General features: G+C 40.8%; 1 protein-coding gene across 22 annotated transcripts in view; it reads left to right on the forward strand.

Moving 5' to 3' along the window:
- Positions 1-16,452, forward strand: part of LOC108388367 (leucine-rich repeat-containing protein 37A-like) — a 70,548-nt gene that overhangs the window by 30,443 nt on the left and 23,653 nt on the right. For 16 of the 22 annotated variants that reach the window (XR_012130602.1, XR_012130603.1, XR_012130605.1 and 13 more), the window contains 5 exons: positions 5,547-5,637; positions 6,943-7,033; positions 10,774-10,856; positions 11,297-11,796; positions 14,144-14,215. Coding sequence is in view for 17 of the 22 variants with exons in the window: in XM_073235230.1 (XP_073091331.1) it covers positions 5,623-5,637; positions 6,943-7,033; positions 10,774-10,856; positions 11,297-11,796; positions 14,144-14,215 (761 nt within the window). In the remaining 5 variants the exon portion in view is untranslated. The remainder of the gene's footprint in view (positions 1-5,546; positions 5,638-6,942; positions 7,034-10,773; positions 10,857-11,296; positions 11,797-14,143; positions 14,216-16,452) is intronic. The other 6 variants (XM_073235238.1, XM_073235237.1, XM_073235234.1 and 3 more) reach the window with 2 other exon arrangements.

Below are 16,452 nucleotides of genomic sequence, written 5' to 3' on the forward strand. Positions count from 1 at the left end.
GGAACCTCCATACTACTTTCCACAATGGTTGAACTAATTTACATTCCCACCAGCGGTGTAGGAGGGTTCCCCTTTCTCCACGTCCTCTCCAACATCTGTTGTTGTTTGTCTTTTGAATGGTGGTGATCCTTACTGGTGTGAGGTGATATCTCATTGTGGTTTTAATTCGCATTTCTCTGATGATTTACAATGTGGACCATCTTTTCATGTGTCTGTTGACCATCTGAATTTCTCCTTTGGAGAACTGTCTGTTCAGATTATGTGCCCATTTTTTTATTGGATTATTTGCTTTTTGTTTGTTGAGGTGTGTGAGTTCTTTATACATTTTGGATGCCACCCTTTATTGGATCTGTTATTTATGAATATATTCTTCCATACTGTAGGATGCCTCTTTGCTGTAGAGAAGCTTTTCAGCTTGCTATAGTCCCACTTGTTAATTTTTGCTTTTGTTTCCCTTGCCCAGGGACATATGTTCATGAGAAGTTGCTCATGTTTATGTCCAAGAGATTTTTGCCAATTTTTTTTCTAAGAGTTTTATGGTTTCATGACTTACATTCAGGTCTTTGATCCATTTCGATTTTACTTTTGTGTATCAGGTTAGACAATGATCCAGTTTCATTCTCTTACATGTCACTGTCCAGTTTTGCCAATACCAGCTGTTGAAGAGACTGCCATTTCCCCATAATATGTACATGGCTCCTTTATCGTATATTAATTGACCATATATGTTTGGGTTAATATCTGGACTCGCTATCCTGTTCCATTGGTCTGTGGGTCTGTTCTTGTGCCAGTACCAAATTGTCTTGCTTACTGTGGATTTGTAGTAGAGCTTGAAGTTGCTAAGTGAGATCTCCGCTGCTTTATTCTTCATTCTCAGGATTGCTTTGGCTATTCGCGGTCTTTTGGGGTTCCATCTGAATTTTAGAACTATTTGTACTAATTCATTGAGGAATGCTATTGGTATTTTGATAGGGATTGCATTGAATTTGTCGATTGCTTTGGGCAGGATGGCCATTTTGACAATATTAATTCTTCCTAGCCAAGAGCATGGGATGAGTTTCCATTTGTTAGTGGCCTCTCTAATTCCTCTTAAGAGTGTCTTGTAGTTTTCAGGGTACAGGAAGTTTTCACTTCCTTGGTTAGGTTTATTCCTAAGTATTTTATTCTTTTTGATGCAATTGTGAATGGAATTGTTTTCCTGATTTCTCTTTCTGCTAGTTTACACTGCTAGTGTATCATAATGCAACAGGTTTCTGTGTATTAATTTTGTATCCTGCAACTTTGCTGAATTCAGATATTAGTTCTAGTAGTTTTGGAGTGGATTCTTCCGGGTTTTTTATGTACAATATCATCTTATCTGCAAATAGTGACAGTTTGACTTCTTCCTTACCAATCTGGATGCCTTGTATTTCTTTGTTTTGTCTAATTGCCATGGCTAGGACCTCTAGAACTATGTTGAATAACAGTGGGGAGAGCGGGCATCCCTGTCTTGTTCCTGATCTCAGAGGAAAAGCTTTCAGCTTCTCGCTGTTCAGTATGATGTTGGCTGTGGATTTGTCATATATGGCCTTTATTATGTTGAGGTACTTGCCCTCTATACCCATTTTGTTGAGCGTTTTTATCATGAATGGATGTTGAATTTTGTTGAATATTTTCTCAGCATCTGTGGATCTGATCATATGGTTTTTGTCCTTCTTTTTGTTGATGTGGTGGATGATGTTGATGGACTTTAGAATGTTGTACCATCCTTGCATCCCTGAGATGAATCCCACTTTATCATGGTGTATGATCCTCTCAATGTATTTTTGAATTTGGTTTGTTAAATTTGTTGAGTATTTTTGCATCTTTGTTCATCAGGGATATTGATGTGTAATTTTCTTTTTTGGTGGGGTCTTTGCCTGGTTTTGGTATTAGAGTAATGCTGGCTTCATAGAGTGAGTTGGGAAATATTCCCTCCTCTTCTATTTTTTGGAAAACTTTAAGGAGAATGGGTATTATGTCTTCTCTATATGTCTAATGAAAAATTATGTTTCACATAAATTTTAGAACTATTTGTTCTAGTTTGTTGAAGAATGCTGTTGGTGTTTTGAAAGGATTGCATTGAATCTGTAGATTGCTTTAGGCAGGATGGCCACTTTGACAATATTAATTCTTTCTATCCAATCATTTATTCGTGTCTTCCTTAATTTCTGTTTTGAGTGTCTCGTACTTTTCAGAGTATAGTTCTTTCACCTCCTTGTTTAGGTTTATTCCTAGTTATTTTATTCTTTTTGATCTAATTGTAAATGGAATTGTTTTCCGGAGTTCTCTTTCTGCTAGTTCATTGTTAGTATATAGGGAGGCAACAGATTTCTGTATTTCGTACCCTGCAAGTTTACTGAATTAAGTTATTACTCTAGCAGTTTTTGGTTGATTCTATATACAGTATCATGTCATCTGCAAACAGTGACAGTTTAACTTCTTCCTTACCAATCTGGATGCCTTTTATTTCTTTGTGTTGTCTGATTGCTGTGGCTAGGACCTCCAGTACTGTGTTGAATAAAAGTGGTGAGAGGCCATCCTTCTCTTGTTCCCGATCTGAGAGGAAAGAGTTTTGGCTTTTTGCTGTTAAGTATGATGTTGGCTGTGGGTTTGTCGTGTATGGCCTTTATTATGTGTGGTACTTAACCTGTATACCCATTGTGTTGAGAGTTTTTATCATGAATGGATGTTGATTTTTGTCAAATGCTTTTTCACCATCTATTGAGATGATCATATGATTTTTCTCCTTTTTGTCAATATAGTGTGTGATACTGATTGATTTTCAAATATCATACCATCATACCATCCCTGGAAGGATGCCTGCTTGATCATATGGGTGGTCTTTTTAATGTATTTTTGAATTCTTTTTGCTAATATTTTATTGAGAATTTTTGCATCTAGGTTCATCAGGGATATCAGTCTGTGATTTTCGTTTTTTTTGGTGTGTTTGTCTTGTTTTGGTATTAGAGTGATCCTGGACTCACAGAATGAGTTTGGAACTATTCTCTCCTCTCCTACTTTTTGGAAAACTTTAAGGAGGATGGGTGTTAGGTCTTCTTTAAATGTTTGGTGAAATTCAGCAGTGAAGCCATCTAGTCCAGGTAATTTGTTCTTATGTAGTTTTTTGATTACCAATTCAGTTTCTTTGCTGGTAATTGGTCTATTCAGATTTTGAGTTTCTTCCTGATCAGTCTTGGAAGGTTGTATTTTTCTAGAAAGTTGTCCATTTCTTCTCGGTCATCCAGTTTGTTGGAATGTAATATTTCATAATATTGTCTAATAATTCTTTGTATTTCAGTGATGTCCATAGTGTTTTTTCCTTTTTTCTTTCTGAGTCTGTTTATGTGTGAACACTCTCTTTTTTTGACAGGTCTGTCTAGGGGTTTATCTGTTTTGTTTATTTCCTGAAAGAACCAGCTCCTGGTTTCATTGATTCTTTCTATTGTTTTATTCTTCTCAATTTATTTATTTCTGTTCTGATCTTTATTATGTCTCTCCTTCTCCTGACTTGGGGCCTCATTTGTTCTTCTTTTTCTAGTTCCATTAATTGTGAATTTAGAGTGTTCATTTGGGATTGTTCTTGTTTCTTGAGGTAAGCCTATATTGCTATACACTTTATTCTTAAAACTGCCTTTGCTGTATCTCACAGGTTTGGGGCTGTTGATTTTTTATCATTTGGCTCCATATATTCCTTGATCTCTGTTTTAATTTGGTCATTGATCCATTGATTATTTAAGAGCATGTTGTTATGCCTCCATGTGCTTATGGGTCTTTTTGTTTTCTTTGCAGAATTTAATTCTGGTTTCATACCTTTGTGGTCTGAGAAGCTGGTTGGCATAATTTCAAGCTTTGTGAATTTATTGAGGCTCTTTCTGTGGCCTAGTATTTGATCTATTCTGGAAAACGTTCAATGTTCACTTAAGAAGAATGTGTATCCTGCTTTTATTGGGTGGAATGTTCTGTAGACGTATATTAGGTTCATCGGTTCTAATGTGTTGTTCAGTGCCTCCATCTCTTTACTTATTTTTCTGTCAGGCTGATCTGTCTTTTGGTGTGAGTGGTGTGTCAAAGTCTCCTAAGATGAGTGCATAGCATTCTGTTTCCCCCTTTAATTCTGTTAGTATTTGTTTCACATAGTTAGGTGTTCCTATATTGGGTGCATAGACATTTATAATAGTTATATCTTCTTGTTGGACTGACCTCTTTACCATTACATAATATAATGTCCTTGTTTGTCTCTTATTACTTTCTTTGTTTTAAAATCTATTCTGTCTGATATAAATAAGTACTGATCCTTCTGCCTTTTTCTCCCTATTATTTGCATGAAATATCTTTTTCCATCCCTTCACTTTTAGTCTGTGTATGTCTTTGGGTTTGAAGTGAGTCTCTTGTAGGCAGTATATAGATGGGTCTTCTTTTTTTATCCATTCTTCAAGTCTGTCTTTTGATTAGTGCATTCAGTCCATTTACATTTAGGGTGATTATCAATAGATACATCCTTAATGCCATTGTAGGCTTTAGACTTGTGGTTACCAAAGGTTCAAGGATAGCTTCCTTACTATCTAATAGTCTATCTTAAATTGCATATTGCACTATTTCAAACACATTCTAAAGGTTCTTTTTTTGTTCTCCCCGTCTTCTTCCTCCTCCACTCTTTATATATTAGATGTTATATTCTGTACTCTTTGTTTATCCTTTGATTAGATGTTATATTCTGTACTCTTTGTTTATCCTTTGACTTTGTGAGTAGTTGGGTTAATTTTGCATTTGCTTAGTAATTGGTTGGTCTACTTGCTTTACTGTGGTTTCATTTTCTCTGGTGACAGGTATTTAGCATTAGGAGCACTTCCATCTAGAGCATAGGTTCCCAACCTTTTTTGGCTCAGCGCCCACTTTTTCAAAAAGTGATTTGATAACAACCACATCAGTGAATTATACTATAGTATATATAAAACAAGGGCACATTTTTTCAAAATATTTTGTTAGAAGTAATTAAAAATATTAACATATTGCTCAAAGTATAATTATAATTAAAAAAAATTTTTTTTAATTAATGTTTTAAAAAATTAATCAAGTCCTTATGAGTGAGAGGGTTGAGCTTGGTGAGATGACACTAATTTTTTGATGTTTGTTGTCATTGTTGTCATGAGCAATCTTTTTTTTTATTTTACATTTTAATTTAATTTTGGTATCATTAATATACAATTACATGAGCAACATTATGGTTACTAGACTCCCCCCATTATCAAGTCCCCACTACACACCCCATTACAGTCACTGTCCATCAGCATAGTAAGATGCTATAGAATCACTACTTGTCTTCTGTGTGTTATACTGTCTTCCCTGTGCCCTACCTCCTACATTATGTGTGCTAATTGTAGTGACCCTTTTTCCCCCTAATCCCTCCCTTACCACCCATCCTCCCCAGTCCCTTTCCCTTTGGTAACTGTTAGTCCATTCTTGGGTTCTGTGAGTCTGATGCTGTTTTGTTCCTTCAGTTTTGTCTTTGTTCTTATACTCCACAGATGAGTGAAATCATTTGGTACCTGTCTTTCTCCGCCTGGCTTATTTCACTGAGCATAATACCTTCTAGCTCCATCCATGTTGTTGCAAATGGTAGGATTTGTTTTCTTCTTATGGGTGAATAATATTCCATTGTGTATATGTACCACCCCTTCTTTATCCATTCCTCTACTGATGGACAGTTAGGTTGCTTCCATTTCTTGGCTATTGTAAATAGTGCTGCGGTAAACATAGGGGTGCACATGTCTTTTTCAAACTGGGCTGCTGCATTCTTAGGGTAAATCCCTAGGAGTGGAATTCCTGGGTCAAATGGTATTTCTACTTTGAGGTTGGTTTTTTTTATTATTCATTTTATTATCATTGATACTACAATTACATGAAGAACATTATGGTTACTAGACTCCCCCCTTCAGCAAGTACCCCCCCCCACAAACCCCATTACAGTCACTGTCCATCAGCGTAGTAAGATGCTGTAGACTCACTACCTGTTTTCTCTGTGTTACACATCCCTCCCTATGCCCCCCTCACATTATACATGCTAATCATAAGGCCCCCTTTTTTGTCCCTGCCCTTATCCCTCTCTTCCCACCCCACCTGCCTAGTCCCTTTCCCTTTGGTAACCGTTAGTCCATTCTTGGGTTCTGGGAGTCTGCTGCTGTTTTGTTCCTTCAGTTTTTTTCTTTGTTCTTATACTCCACATATGAGTGAAATCATTTGGTACTTGTCTTTCTCCGCCTGGCTTATTTCACTGAGCACAGTACCCTTTAGCTCCATCTATGTTGCTGCAAATGGTAGGATTTGTTTGCTTCTTATGGCTGAATAATATTCCATTCTGTATATGTACCACACCTTCTTTATCCATTCATCTGCTGATGGACACTTAGGTTGCTTCCATATCTTGGATATTGTAAATAGTGCTGGAATAAACATAGAGGTTCATGTGTCTTTTTGATTCATGGGTCTTGTTTTCTTTGGGTAAATTCCTAGGAATCGAATGACTGGGTCAAATGAAATTCTATTTTAAGTTCATTTATTTTTATATTTTTTATTTTGTTATCATTAATCTACAGTTACATGAGGAACATTATGTTTATGAGATGACCCCCATCATCACGTCCTACCCCACATACCCCATTACAGTCACTGTGCATCAGCGTAGTAAGATGCTGTAGAATCACTACTTGTGTTCTCTGTGTTATACAACTCTCCCCGTGACCCCCACCCCCAACATTATGTCTGCTAATAGTAATGCCCCCCATTTTTCCCCCTTATCCCTCCATTCCCATCCATCCTCCCCAGTCCCTTTCCCTTTGGTAAGTGTTAATCCATTCTTGGGTTCTGTGCGTCTACTGCTGTTTTGTTCCTTCAGTTTTTTTTCTTTGTTCTTATACCCCACAGATGGGTGCAATCATTTGGTACTTGTCTTTCTCTGCCTGCCTTACTTCACTGAGCATAATACCGTCTAGCTCCATCCATGTTGTTGCAAATGGTAGGATTTGTTTTCTTCTAATGGCTGAATAATATTCCACTGTGTATATGTACCACATCTTCTTTATCCATTCATCTATTGATGGGCACTTAGGTTGCTTCCATTTCTTGGCTATTGTAAATAGTGCTGCGATAAACATAGGGGTGCATCTGTCTTTTCAAACTGGGGTTTCCTTTCCCTGGACTTACAACAGTGCTCCTCTCTCTGGGGTCGCCCGCACTTTCTAAGTGCATGACTGTAACTTTTTCAGTACACCTCCCTCTGCGGTCGCCTGTAGTTTCTATGTCTGTAGCCTTAAACTTTCACCAGCCTTTCAGGGTGCATCTCCTCCCTAAGGTCTCCTACACATTTTCTCTCTTTAAGTAACTTCACATAAAACTTTTACCCCGCTTCACTACTGTGACTCTGCCCTTCCATTCTTTGTTGCGGTGGGGACAAGAAGCAAGGAAAATACACAACGCTGCCCCAACACCTGGACAGCTGGCTGGCCTTGTGGGGGCAACCGTTGGCTGTTTCAGACAGCTGCGTCTGGAGGATGGCTACTGACACCTTGTTGCTGCCAAAAGCCCTTCATGGAGATCCTCTCCCCCAAGGGACGCTGCCAGCCTGTGTCACTCTCCATCACTCCATCTGTTTTTGTGGAGATGTTGCGCTGGTTGTGACGTTGCCCAGCATCCCCATGTTCGTCTGTGACCTCCAGGGTCGTCTTTGGCATTGCTGGTGGCACCCACAATCCATTTTCCTCAGGATCCAGTTCACGGAGTGTTTGATGAGGACAGAGAGGACACTGAAGAAGGAGTTGGTGCAGCAGACACCAATTAGGTTGAACACAAATTTGGCGAGGCAGTAGAGGTCTTGGCTTTCATACTGGGCATTCTGGCTGCTGACAGAGGTCCCCAAAGCCAAAGATGCTGAGTACCACAAAGTAGTAGAGCAAGGCAAAGTAGCTCTACCCCGATGGAGGCATACATGGCTGAGGCGGAGGAAAGTCACGCACAGGATCGCATGACGTAGTACATGGAGGGCTTGTAGCCAGCCAAGCGATCCACCTCGCACTTGCCTGGGTTCTTCGGGCACTCCTGCGCAGTGGCGGAGGAAGCTGCGGAGCTTGTAGCGACTCCGTTTGCAGCGTGGCTGAGCTTGGCAAGGCGCTCCTCCCAGTGCTGCTCTGCCTGGCACATGTGCCATACCCCTTAAGGTGACGAGGGCTGCAGCTGCAGCCGCAAACCGCGCTGGACAGCGGTGGCCACAGGCTGACTGGCCCAGTCCACCCCCACCCACACCTACCCGGGAGGATCGGGGCCCGTTGGGGCGCTCAGCCCAGCCCTGGGACGCCCGATGGCTGTCTTACCCAGGGCCGTTGGGCACTCCCCCAGGCACACCATTCACAGGGCCGACTTGTAGACCGCTCCGGTGGTGCCACTCCCCTCCCTCACCCCCCGATCCACTTTTTACGAAGCAGGGGCACATTTTGCACCGACGCAGTACTGCCTGAGCCATGGCCACACATGCGCAGTGACTGAAGGATAGTGTCAGTACCTTTTGCGGTTGACACTGGAAATGACAAAACCTTACGGGTGTGGGAGCTGAGCTCTGGACCCACAACTCAGGTCTTGCATGTGAGCCAGGCCAAGATTTAGGGGTGGATGGGGAAAGCCGCCCCTCTGGTGATTAGGACACCAGGAGCCCCGCCTTAGCCCTCACCCGCCTTGTGGTGTCTGCTGAGAGGAGTCTTTTTCTGGAGTGAACTTCGGCAATTCACCGGCCCTGGCAGATTTTTGAGAGGAAGCTCTCAACAGCACGTGTTGCCTTCTAGTGCTTCTCAAGTCCTAGGATTTCAGAGGAAAACACAATTGTTCATGAAATAAGTGTTTTGAGTTGCATGCTTTCCACAATAACCTGGGGAATATGAGGGGATGGGAATTCTGTTTCCAGGACGGGGAATTTCATGTTCTGTACTTGGTGTGGGACCACCCCATAGCATTCTCTGTTCATAGTGTTCTCCCAGTTTGGCTTTCCGTATTCAGTCCAAGCCTTCCCAAATGCTGCAGTGGCCTGTCCTGGTTTCTATGCCATCATCAAGTTTTATTCAGCAAGGGCTGCCCACGAGCCCAAAAGGCATGTGGTCAGAAGCAGCTTTTTGAGAAATCTTGAGTGTTGGTGGGTCCAATTCCTAGCTCCACTGGGATGAAGTGTTGAGTTCAATAATTCATAGGCTAGCATTTGCACAGCTCTCTGGTTTACAGAATGCTTTTAGCTGCATTGCTACACTGATCCTTTGCTTCTCCCTCCACCCTTTCTTTTTAGATGAAGAAACTTGAACTCCGGATGGTTAAGTAACTTAGTTAAGGTTCATGACAGTAACCGGAAACCAGAAGTCAAACCCAAATATACTGATGATACACCTCATGCCATTTTATGCTACCCCTTAAGAAATCTTCACAAGAGATGTCTTATCATTACTATCATGTGGATTTAGAACGTGTGAGCTTGACAACCTCTTTCATCGGTTGTAACATAACGGAAGCTTCATAGTCATAGTCATCACTCTCAAAGTGTGTATTCAGAACTGCCTTCAGTTCGCAGAAAACAGTTAAAAAGTTCTCTAATACATTGTAGAAACCTTACTCCATATTGTGCCATCCAATTTCACTTTCCCAGAGCTCCAGAATTACATTTCATTATGCACCTCAATTCCACACCAATTTCTTTATCAAGGGCCATTTCAATTCCTTTAAATAAATGAATGAGGCTTAGATTTCGCAAACCTTTCACTTTATAATTGTATGATTCCATAAACCTTCTCTGATTGTTCTTAATTTGGCTATTTGCTACTGACCTGACTGCCTATTCTTACCCATATTCCTTTCCTCCTTGATTTAACCTTGATTAAATTCGATGACTCTCCTCAGATGTGACTCCACTTCTGTACCCTGTTGAACACCCTTCAATACGCTGGCTCTATTCCCTGTGACTGCAATGATTACCTGTTAGACATTCTTTAATTTGAAGACTATGATCTGCTTGCTTCTATCCTGTGGCAGTTTCACATAGCCACTCAGATATTACAGATGGTATTGAAAAGATTACAAAACAATTACTTAGTATCAGTTATGATGCCAGACCCAGTGGCTTCCTTGGGAAACTGCACCACCTCCACCCTTACCCTTCTCTTAACCAATAGCCACTATCACTGGGCTGCCAGAAGCCAGGGCCACCCAGATGTGCAGCCCAAATCCTGTCTCTCTCAGTGGGAAGGGGGATCTGGAGGGAGGTGTCTGTAGCCTTTGCTTGGGGAGGGGATGCTTGGACTCCATGATTCTGAGAAAGGACTTGCTCAGGTGGTGTGGAGCCGATCTCAGCCTGAGCCTAACGTGTCATAAATGAAGGGTGGGACTAGGCAGGGGAGGGGCATGCAGTTGCTAAGGATAAGTTGCTGTCATAATGGTTCTGCTCTGGCTTAAGGGAGCTGCTCTGGTCCTCTGGCTCATTGTGCCCTGGAGCCTTTGCTGCCATGTCCTGGCTGCGTTTCTGGGCCCCGTGGCTTCTTGTGTTGCTACCATTGTGGCTGCTGGTCCAGGCAGCTCAGCCTCCGGGTTGGGCCCTGGACCCTGTGCAGCTGTCCCCCAGACCCCCAGGGCCAACCGAGTCCTGGTCTTCGGATCCCTCCAATCTCCCTCTTGAATTTCCCCAGCCACGTCAACAACTGATGCATCCTGTGGTTCCTTTCTGGTACACAGGTTCAGCTGGAGAGCTGCCCCCAGGACGAGATCTTTGGGACAAGCCTGACCAGCATGAAAGTCAGCCAGAGGTGGTTCCAGTGGTAAGTTGAGACCAGAATCAGGTCCTACATCTGCCTCCTTGACTCAAAACTGAGACTAAAACTATAAATGTAGATCAGGCTGAACACCAGTCATTTGAAATACTTGTTCTACCTCTAGGTAGTGATAGTTCAAAACCAACAAGGTTTATTGTTTCACTTCCAAACTTAAAGAAAGATCTAGCTCAGTATTGAAGGCTTACCAAAGTTCTTATTGGAAGTCCAGGCTGATTTGCAAAGAAACATCTAAAACAACAATTGCAGGATGATTATTTAGCTCCCAATAGGGATGTTGTCAATGCTAAGGAGAAGCTACCTGCAGAGTTTCTGGGTGGCCCACATCAACCTCCAGAGGCCCCTGTGGAAGTTGAAGCTTTCTCCTAGAAAAGTGTCCCCGTTCATCATGGACAGAAAGTTGAGGAGGCTGAATCTTTTCTCCCCAGGTGGATTCCCAGGATCACCATCCACAGTTCCCTGAAGAGCTAGAACCACTTCCATTGAAGCAGGACGTTTCGTCTCAGCCTCCAGAGCCCCAGGAGATGGATGAGAACTACACAAACCAGCAGGCGGCCCTGGCTGAGCCTTCCTACACTCCTGAAGAGGCTGAGCCTCCAGTCCAGGAAGAAGCCCTAGCTCCATCTTCAGCGCGCCCTCAGGGGACACTTCCACATCCCGGGCAGGTTCCCAGTCAGCGTCCAAACCTGACTCAGGTCACAGCTGTACCTGGGGACCTGGACGTTTCCGTACCTCAGCAGCCAGAGCCTTCTGAGACAGGTTTTCCATCACTGACTCAGAATTCAGTGGTGAACACCAGCACAAACATATGTGAGCTCTGTAGCTGCACAGACGAGACGCTGGCGTGCGTTGGTCTCAGCCCAGAGCAGAAGCTCCAGAGTGTGCCCGTGCCAGAGCCCAACGCTCACAATGGCACCTTCACGATCTTGTAAGAACCACCTCTCTTCATTTGTTCTCTGTATCCTGCCTGACCTGGCAGCATTTTCCTCAAGGACTTCCTGGCCCCTCATTTCCATACCCTGTGTTGACTGATTTTGTTTTTATCTTTTATTAATTATTCCTTGTCTTCCTTTTCCTTCTTATAATTGTTCTCCCTTCTCCATTCTTTTACTTGTAATTGCCCTTATTCTTTTTCCTTACCTGCTTTTTTTAGTTCTGCAATTTAAGTCTTTAACCTCTATTCTACCATTTTCCTATCATTTTTAGTCCATCTTCTTTATAGTAACATGTCCCTATCCTCCTTTCACTGGTTAAGAGTAAAGATTCCGGAGCCAGACTGCCTGAGTTTGAACCCAGGTCTGTCATTTATTAGCTTTGTGACTCAATTTCCTAATCTGTAAAGTGGGGATTATGGTAGTTACCATCCCATAAGAATGTTGTGAGATTTAGATGGGTGAATACATGTAATGCCCTTCTATATGTGCCTAATGTATATATGACTGTTAACTGTTATTATTTGGTCCCTCAGTTGTGCCCAAAACATTTTCCTTGGCTTTTTATTTATAGCACCCATTTTTTGCACAACCCAGGGCTAAGTACTGTGGGAGCCACAGATGTATAAACATTGTCTCCAGAACATGACAGTGATAGGTAGAAAGAAAGAATATGCATCAAAAGAGAGATGATAATTAAGTACTAAAAGAGATACAGACTCAAGGTGTAATTCACCAGACCCTGTAATCACTGGGATATGGAGGTGAGGGAAAGCCGCTTTGGATAAGTGACAATTTTAGCTGGGACTTAAAGAGTAGCTATAATTTGTTAAATAGGGGGAAAAAACGTTCAGTGTAGGCAAAGGCATGACTGCAGGAATGATCAGGATTTCATAGACCAGTCTGGCTGTAAAGAACTGGTTAGGAAGCAATGAAAGATTTTGAAAAACCTTGACTCTCAGCTGTTGGGGTTTGAAAGTTGCAGTATGAGGATGGAGAGCCATTGAAAGTTTTCAAGCGAGAGAGACAAATGATTAAAGCAAGGGGATTGTTTTAGATTCCATATGTAGCGTGATCTAGAGAGGAGAGCTTGATTCAGGGAGATCAAACAGGATGTACTAGCAAAACCTAAGAGTGAAGTGAAAAGGGGCTGAATCAGAATGGTTGCATTGGGAGTAGAAAGAAAATCCTGAGAGCACGACAAAGGAAGAGTCAGTAGGACTTCCTAAGTGACCGACTAGAGCTGGAGGGTGGGATGTGCAGGAAAAGAGAAAAATCAAATTGGACTCTAAAGTTTCTGTCCTATGAGGAGAGTGATGATGGTAGAACAGGGGGAAATACAGCAGCTGGGAAGGAGAGCCCGTTTGCGGGAGACAGTTCAGTTGTAAGTGCCTTTTCTTGGTGAGCGTAAGGCGCGCAGAAGGCTTCTGGTTGAGTGGGAATTTCCACTAGGCAGAGGAGCAGACAGGTATCCGAGCTACTTCTGACTACCCTGAAAAATAGGGAACTTGTTGCTGAGGGAAGAGAAGCTAAAGGGAAAGATTCGAAGTCATCCAGAGAGTCAGTGGTTGAACGTCAAGCGTTTAACAGCTTCTTTTAAGCACAGGTAATTTATGGACACATTCTCTGTGTTTAAAAAAAGAAAAAAGTCACAGAGGTATATAGGATAAAATGTGGAAATCCCACTCCACCCTGCCTACCGCCCATAAGAGAACTCCTGTTACCATTTTGCTGTGTGTCCTCCCTTCCAGGCTCTTCCCTTTGCATTTCCCCCCAGGGAGATAGTACATTACTCCTTGCTCGGTGATTTGTGCGTTTCCCTCGGCACTGTCTCTGAGAGATCTTTCCATATTAGTCCCTCTAAATTCTAATTGCCCTTCTCCTTCTAACAACTGGAGAGATCTCAACAGCGGTCCCTGAGCCAAGTATTTGCTATATAAAGAAATCATAGTGTTCCTTTATATTTATTGTTGATGATAAATTTTTGCCATTTTTTCTGTTTAGTTGTTCATCATTTTCTCTTTGGAAGGAGTCATTTGAGATACCTAGGTGATTTTAGGAAAAAATACTTACTTTCAAGGTAATTAACTGGCATTATCTGCCCGAGAAGTTGGACAGATAGGAAGTTCAGTTTCTGAGGAGATGCCCTATTGTTTGTGCCCCGTGTTACATGTTTATTAGCTGTGCAAACTAGGAAGCAGATAGCTGTGGACACTAGAAAGCTGATATTTTCTGCATTTGAATATTCCCCTGGTTGCCATGATAAGGTTGCCATGATTCTTTTGCTTATTCTGTTCATTCTTTTCCTACCTATTCAAGGATATGTACTGTGTTTCTTCACAGAAATTTCCAAGGAAACTCTATTTCTTACGTTGAAGAAAATACATGGAAGTCATACACTTGGGCTGAGAAACTGTGAGTATATTCTCTCCAAATACGAACATGAAAAATTAACTGCATTGTAACATGTTTCTTGGTCAAGAGTTTTGAGGTCAGTAGTTCTGAGAAAAGGTATTTCCCTCTCCGTATCTCAAATCGACCTCTATTGATTGCAATTCTATATTTATTTTAAAAATTAAATTTGGTGGGTTCTCTTTAAGAGTCAACTTAAACTTACTTTCCAGTATGTAAAGAACACATGATCATGTTCTCGATATATAAAAATGGAATAACAGGAAGAGTGAAAACTTTCCGTGTGCCCTAACTCCCCACCCCTGAGGTTACCACTACTCTGAATTTAGTATATATCCTTCCAGATCTTTTTCCATGCATTTGTCTACGTAAGTATTTACAGATAGCAAAATAGGTTTGTTGTGTGATTTTCTTACCTTTTCTACATGAAGGGTAACATTCCATGACTGAATGCTTTCACTTATTGACACGATTTAGATTTCTTCCCACTACATAGAAGGTTATCCTATTTATTTAAACTCCTGCATAATATTTTATGGTACAGATTTATCACAGTTAATACTTCCTGTGTTGCTGGATGCTTAGATTCTGTTGTTTTCTTGTCACATGCATCGCTCCATTGAATATCCTTGTATTCGCATCTTTGTCAACATGAGCAAGTATCTCTGTAAAAGAGATATCTAAAAGTGGAATTGTTGGGATTAAGACTGTGTAGGTAGAAAATCTGAATTACCCTCAAAACGGTTGTGCAATTTATACTCTAATCAACAGGCCATGACAGCTTCGTTTTTCTACACCCTCTGCCACTGGGTATTTTTTTGGCTGGTGTGTGATGGGTGAATAAGAGAGGCCCCATCTGAGTTTCAATTTTTCTGATTACTTGGGAATTTAAATATCATTATATGTCTAACAAACATTTGTATTCTCAGAATTGTCTGTTCTGTGCCTATATTTTTGTTGTCTGTAATTGTTTTTATTGATTTGTAGAAAAGTCAGTTTAGACACAAGTGATTTTGGATAAAATATTTATATTTAAAGTAATTGACTGGCAATTTTGAAGACTGTTGTATCATTAATCATTCGTTCAACTTGGACAAGTCAAATGACCTGTGAATTAATATTAAAAGACATGACAGTCATAGTAATTAAAAACAGATTATGACCACCCTCAAATAGACCCCCCCATAGTTGGATATCTTATTTGTAAGGAAAAAAATGCTAGAACTGGACAGTTTTTTTTTTTAATTTATGAATTTCTGAAATAGTATATATAGTTATATTTCCCATGATAGAATATGATGTGGAGATTCTATTTCTCAGACTTCTAAGAAAAATGAAAGTAACTTCACACAAGAGATAAATAACAGCAGTTCCCACTGCGGAGTAGAGAGTCGAGCATGAGGGTAGGCTGAGTGGCAGGGGTAGGAAAAACGTTTTGGATTGTGTACATTATACCTTTGGAAGTTTGAGCTATATAAATATGTATTATATGTTTTCAAAAAATAAACTGAAGTTTAAACATTAATTTTTAAATCGCATGTGTTGTAGAGTTTATACAATATAACATGAGTCCAGTAAGGTTAGAAGATTTCCAAGTCAGTTTGAGATTTATACTTGGTAAGGCGGAGATTCCTAACTTGGAGGGCAGGATTTCTTAAATTTTTATGTTCCGTGAATCTATTTGGCCATCGACAGAAGCCTACCTAAGAAGAGATGTTTTTAAATGTATAATAGGTTAAAATACATATGAAAACAAAGAAAACCAATTACATTGAAATACTCTTAAAGAGTACTTAGTAGTGATACAGTAATAAATCTGCTTTTCTTACATTAAATAAAAATATGTAGTGGTATTTATTATAATGATAATTCTTATATGTAGTGTCATTTATTGTAAGGTGAAGGTAGTGATGAGAATAAAGGAATTTTGAGATATCTGCAGCAAAGACATGATATGAACATATCTGATTTCTACTGGGGGTCAGATGAGCTATACTGCTACTCTGTTGTGGTTTGCTGCCTACATTCATGATGGAAGGAAATGCCAATTTAGAGGTTTTTGAAAGTAGAGACAGACATGGTTTCCCATTCAGGTTCGTACCCTGCATCCAAGCCATTCTGTTCACAGACCTGTGCCCTAAAGGGATGATAAACAAATGGAAATCTGTGCATGTGTGCTTTTGCACATATTCAAGAAAGTGAAGTTTTCTAGGAAAAGGGTTCATAGCTTTTACGAAATT

The sequence above is a fragment of the Manis javanica genome, chromosome 4 (assembly GCF_040802235.1).
Source record: "Manis javanica isolate MJ-LG chromosome 4, MJ_LKY, whole genome shotgun sequence".
In the NCBI taxonomy this organism is placed as follows: domain Eukaryota; kingdom Metazoa; phylum Chordata; class Mammalia; order Pholidota; family Manidae; genus Manis; species Manis javanica.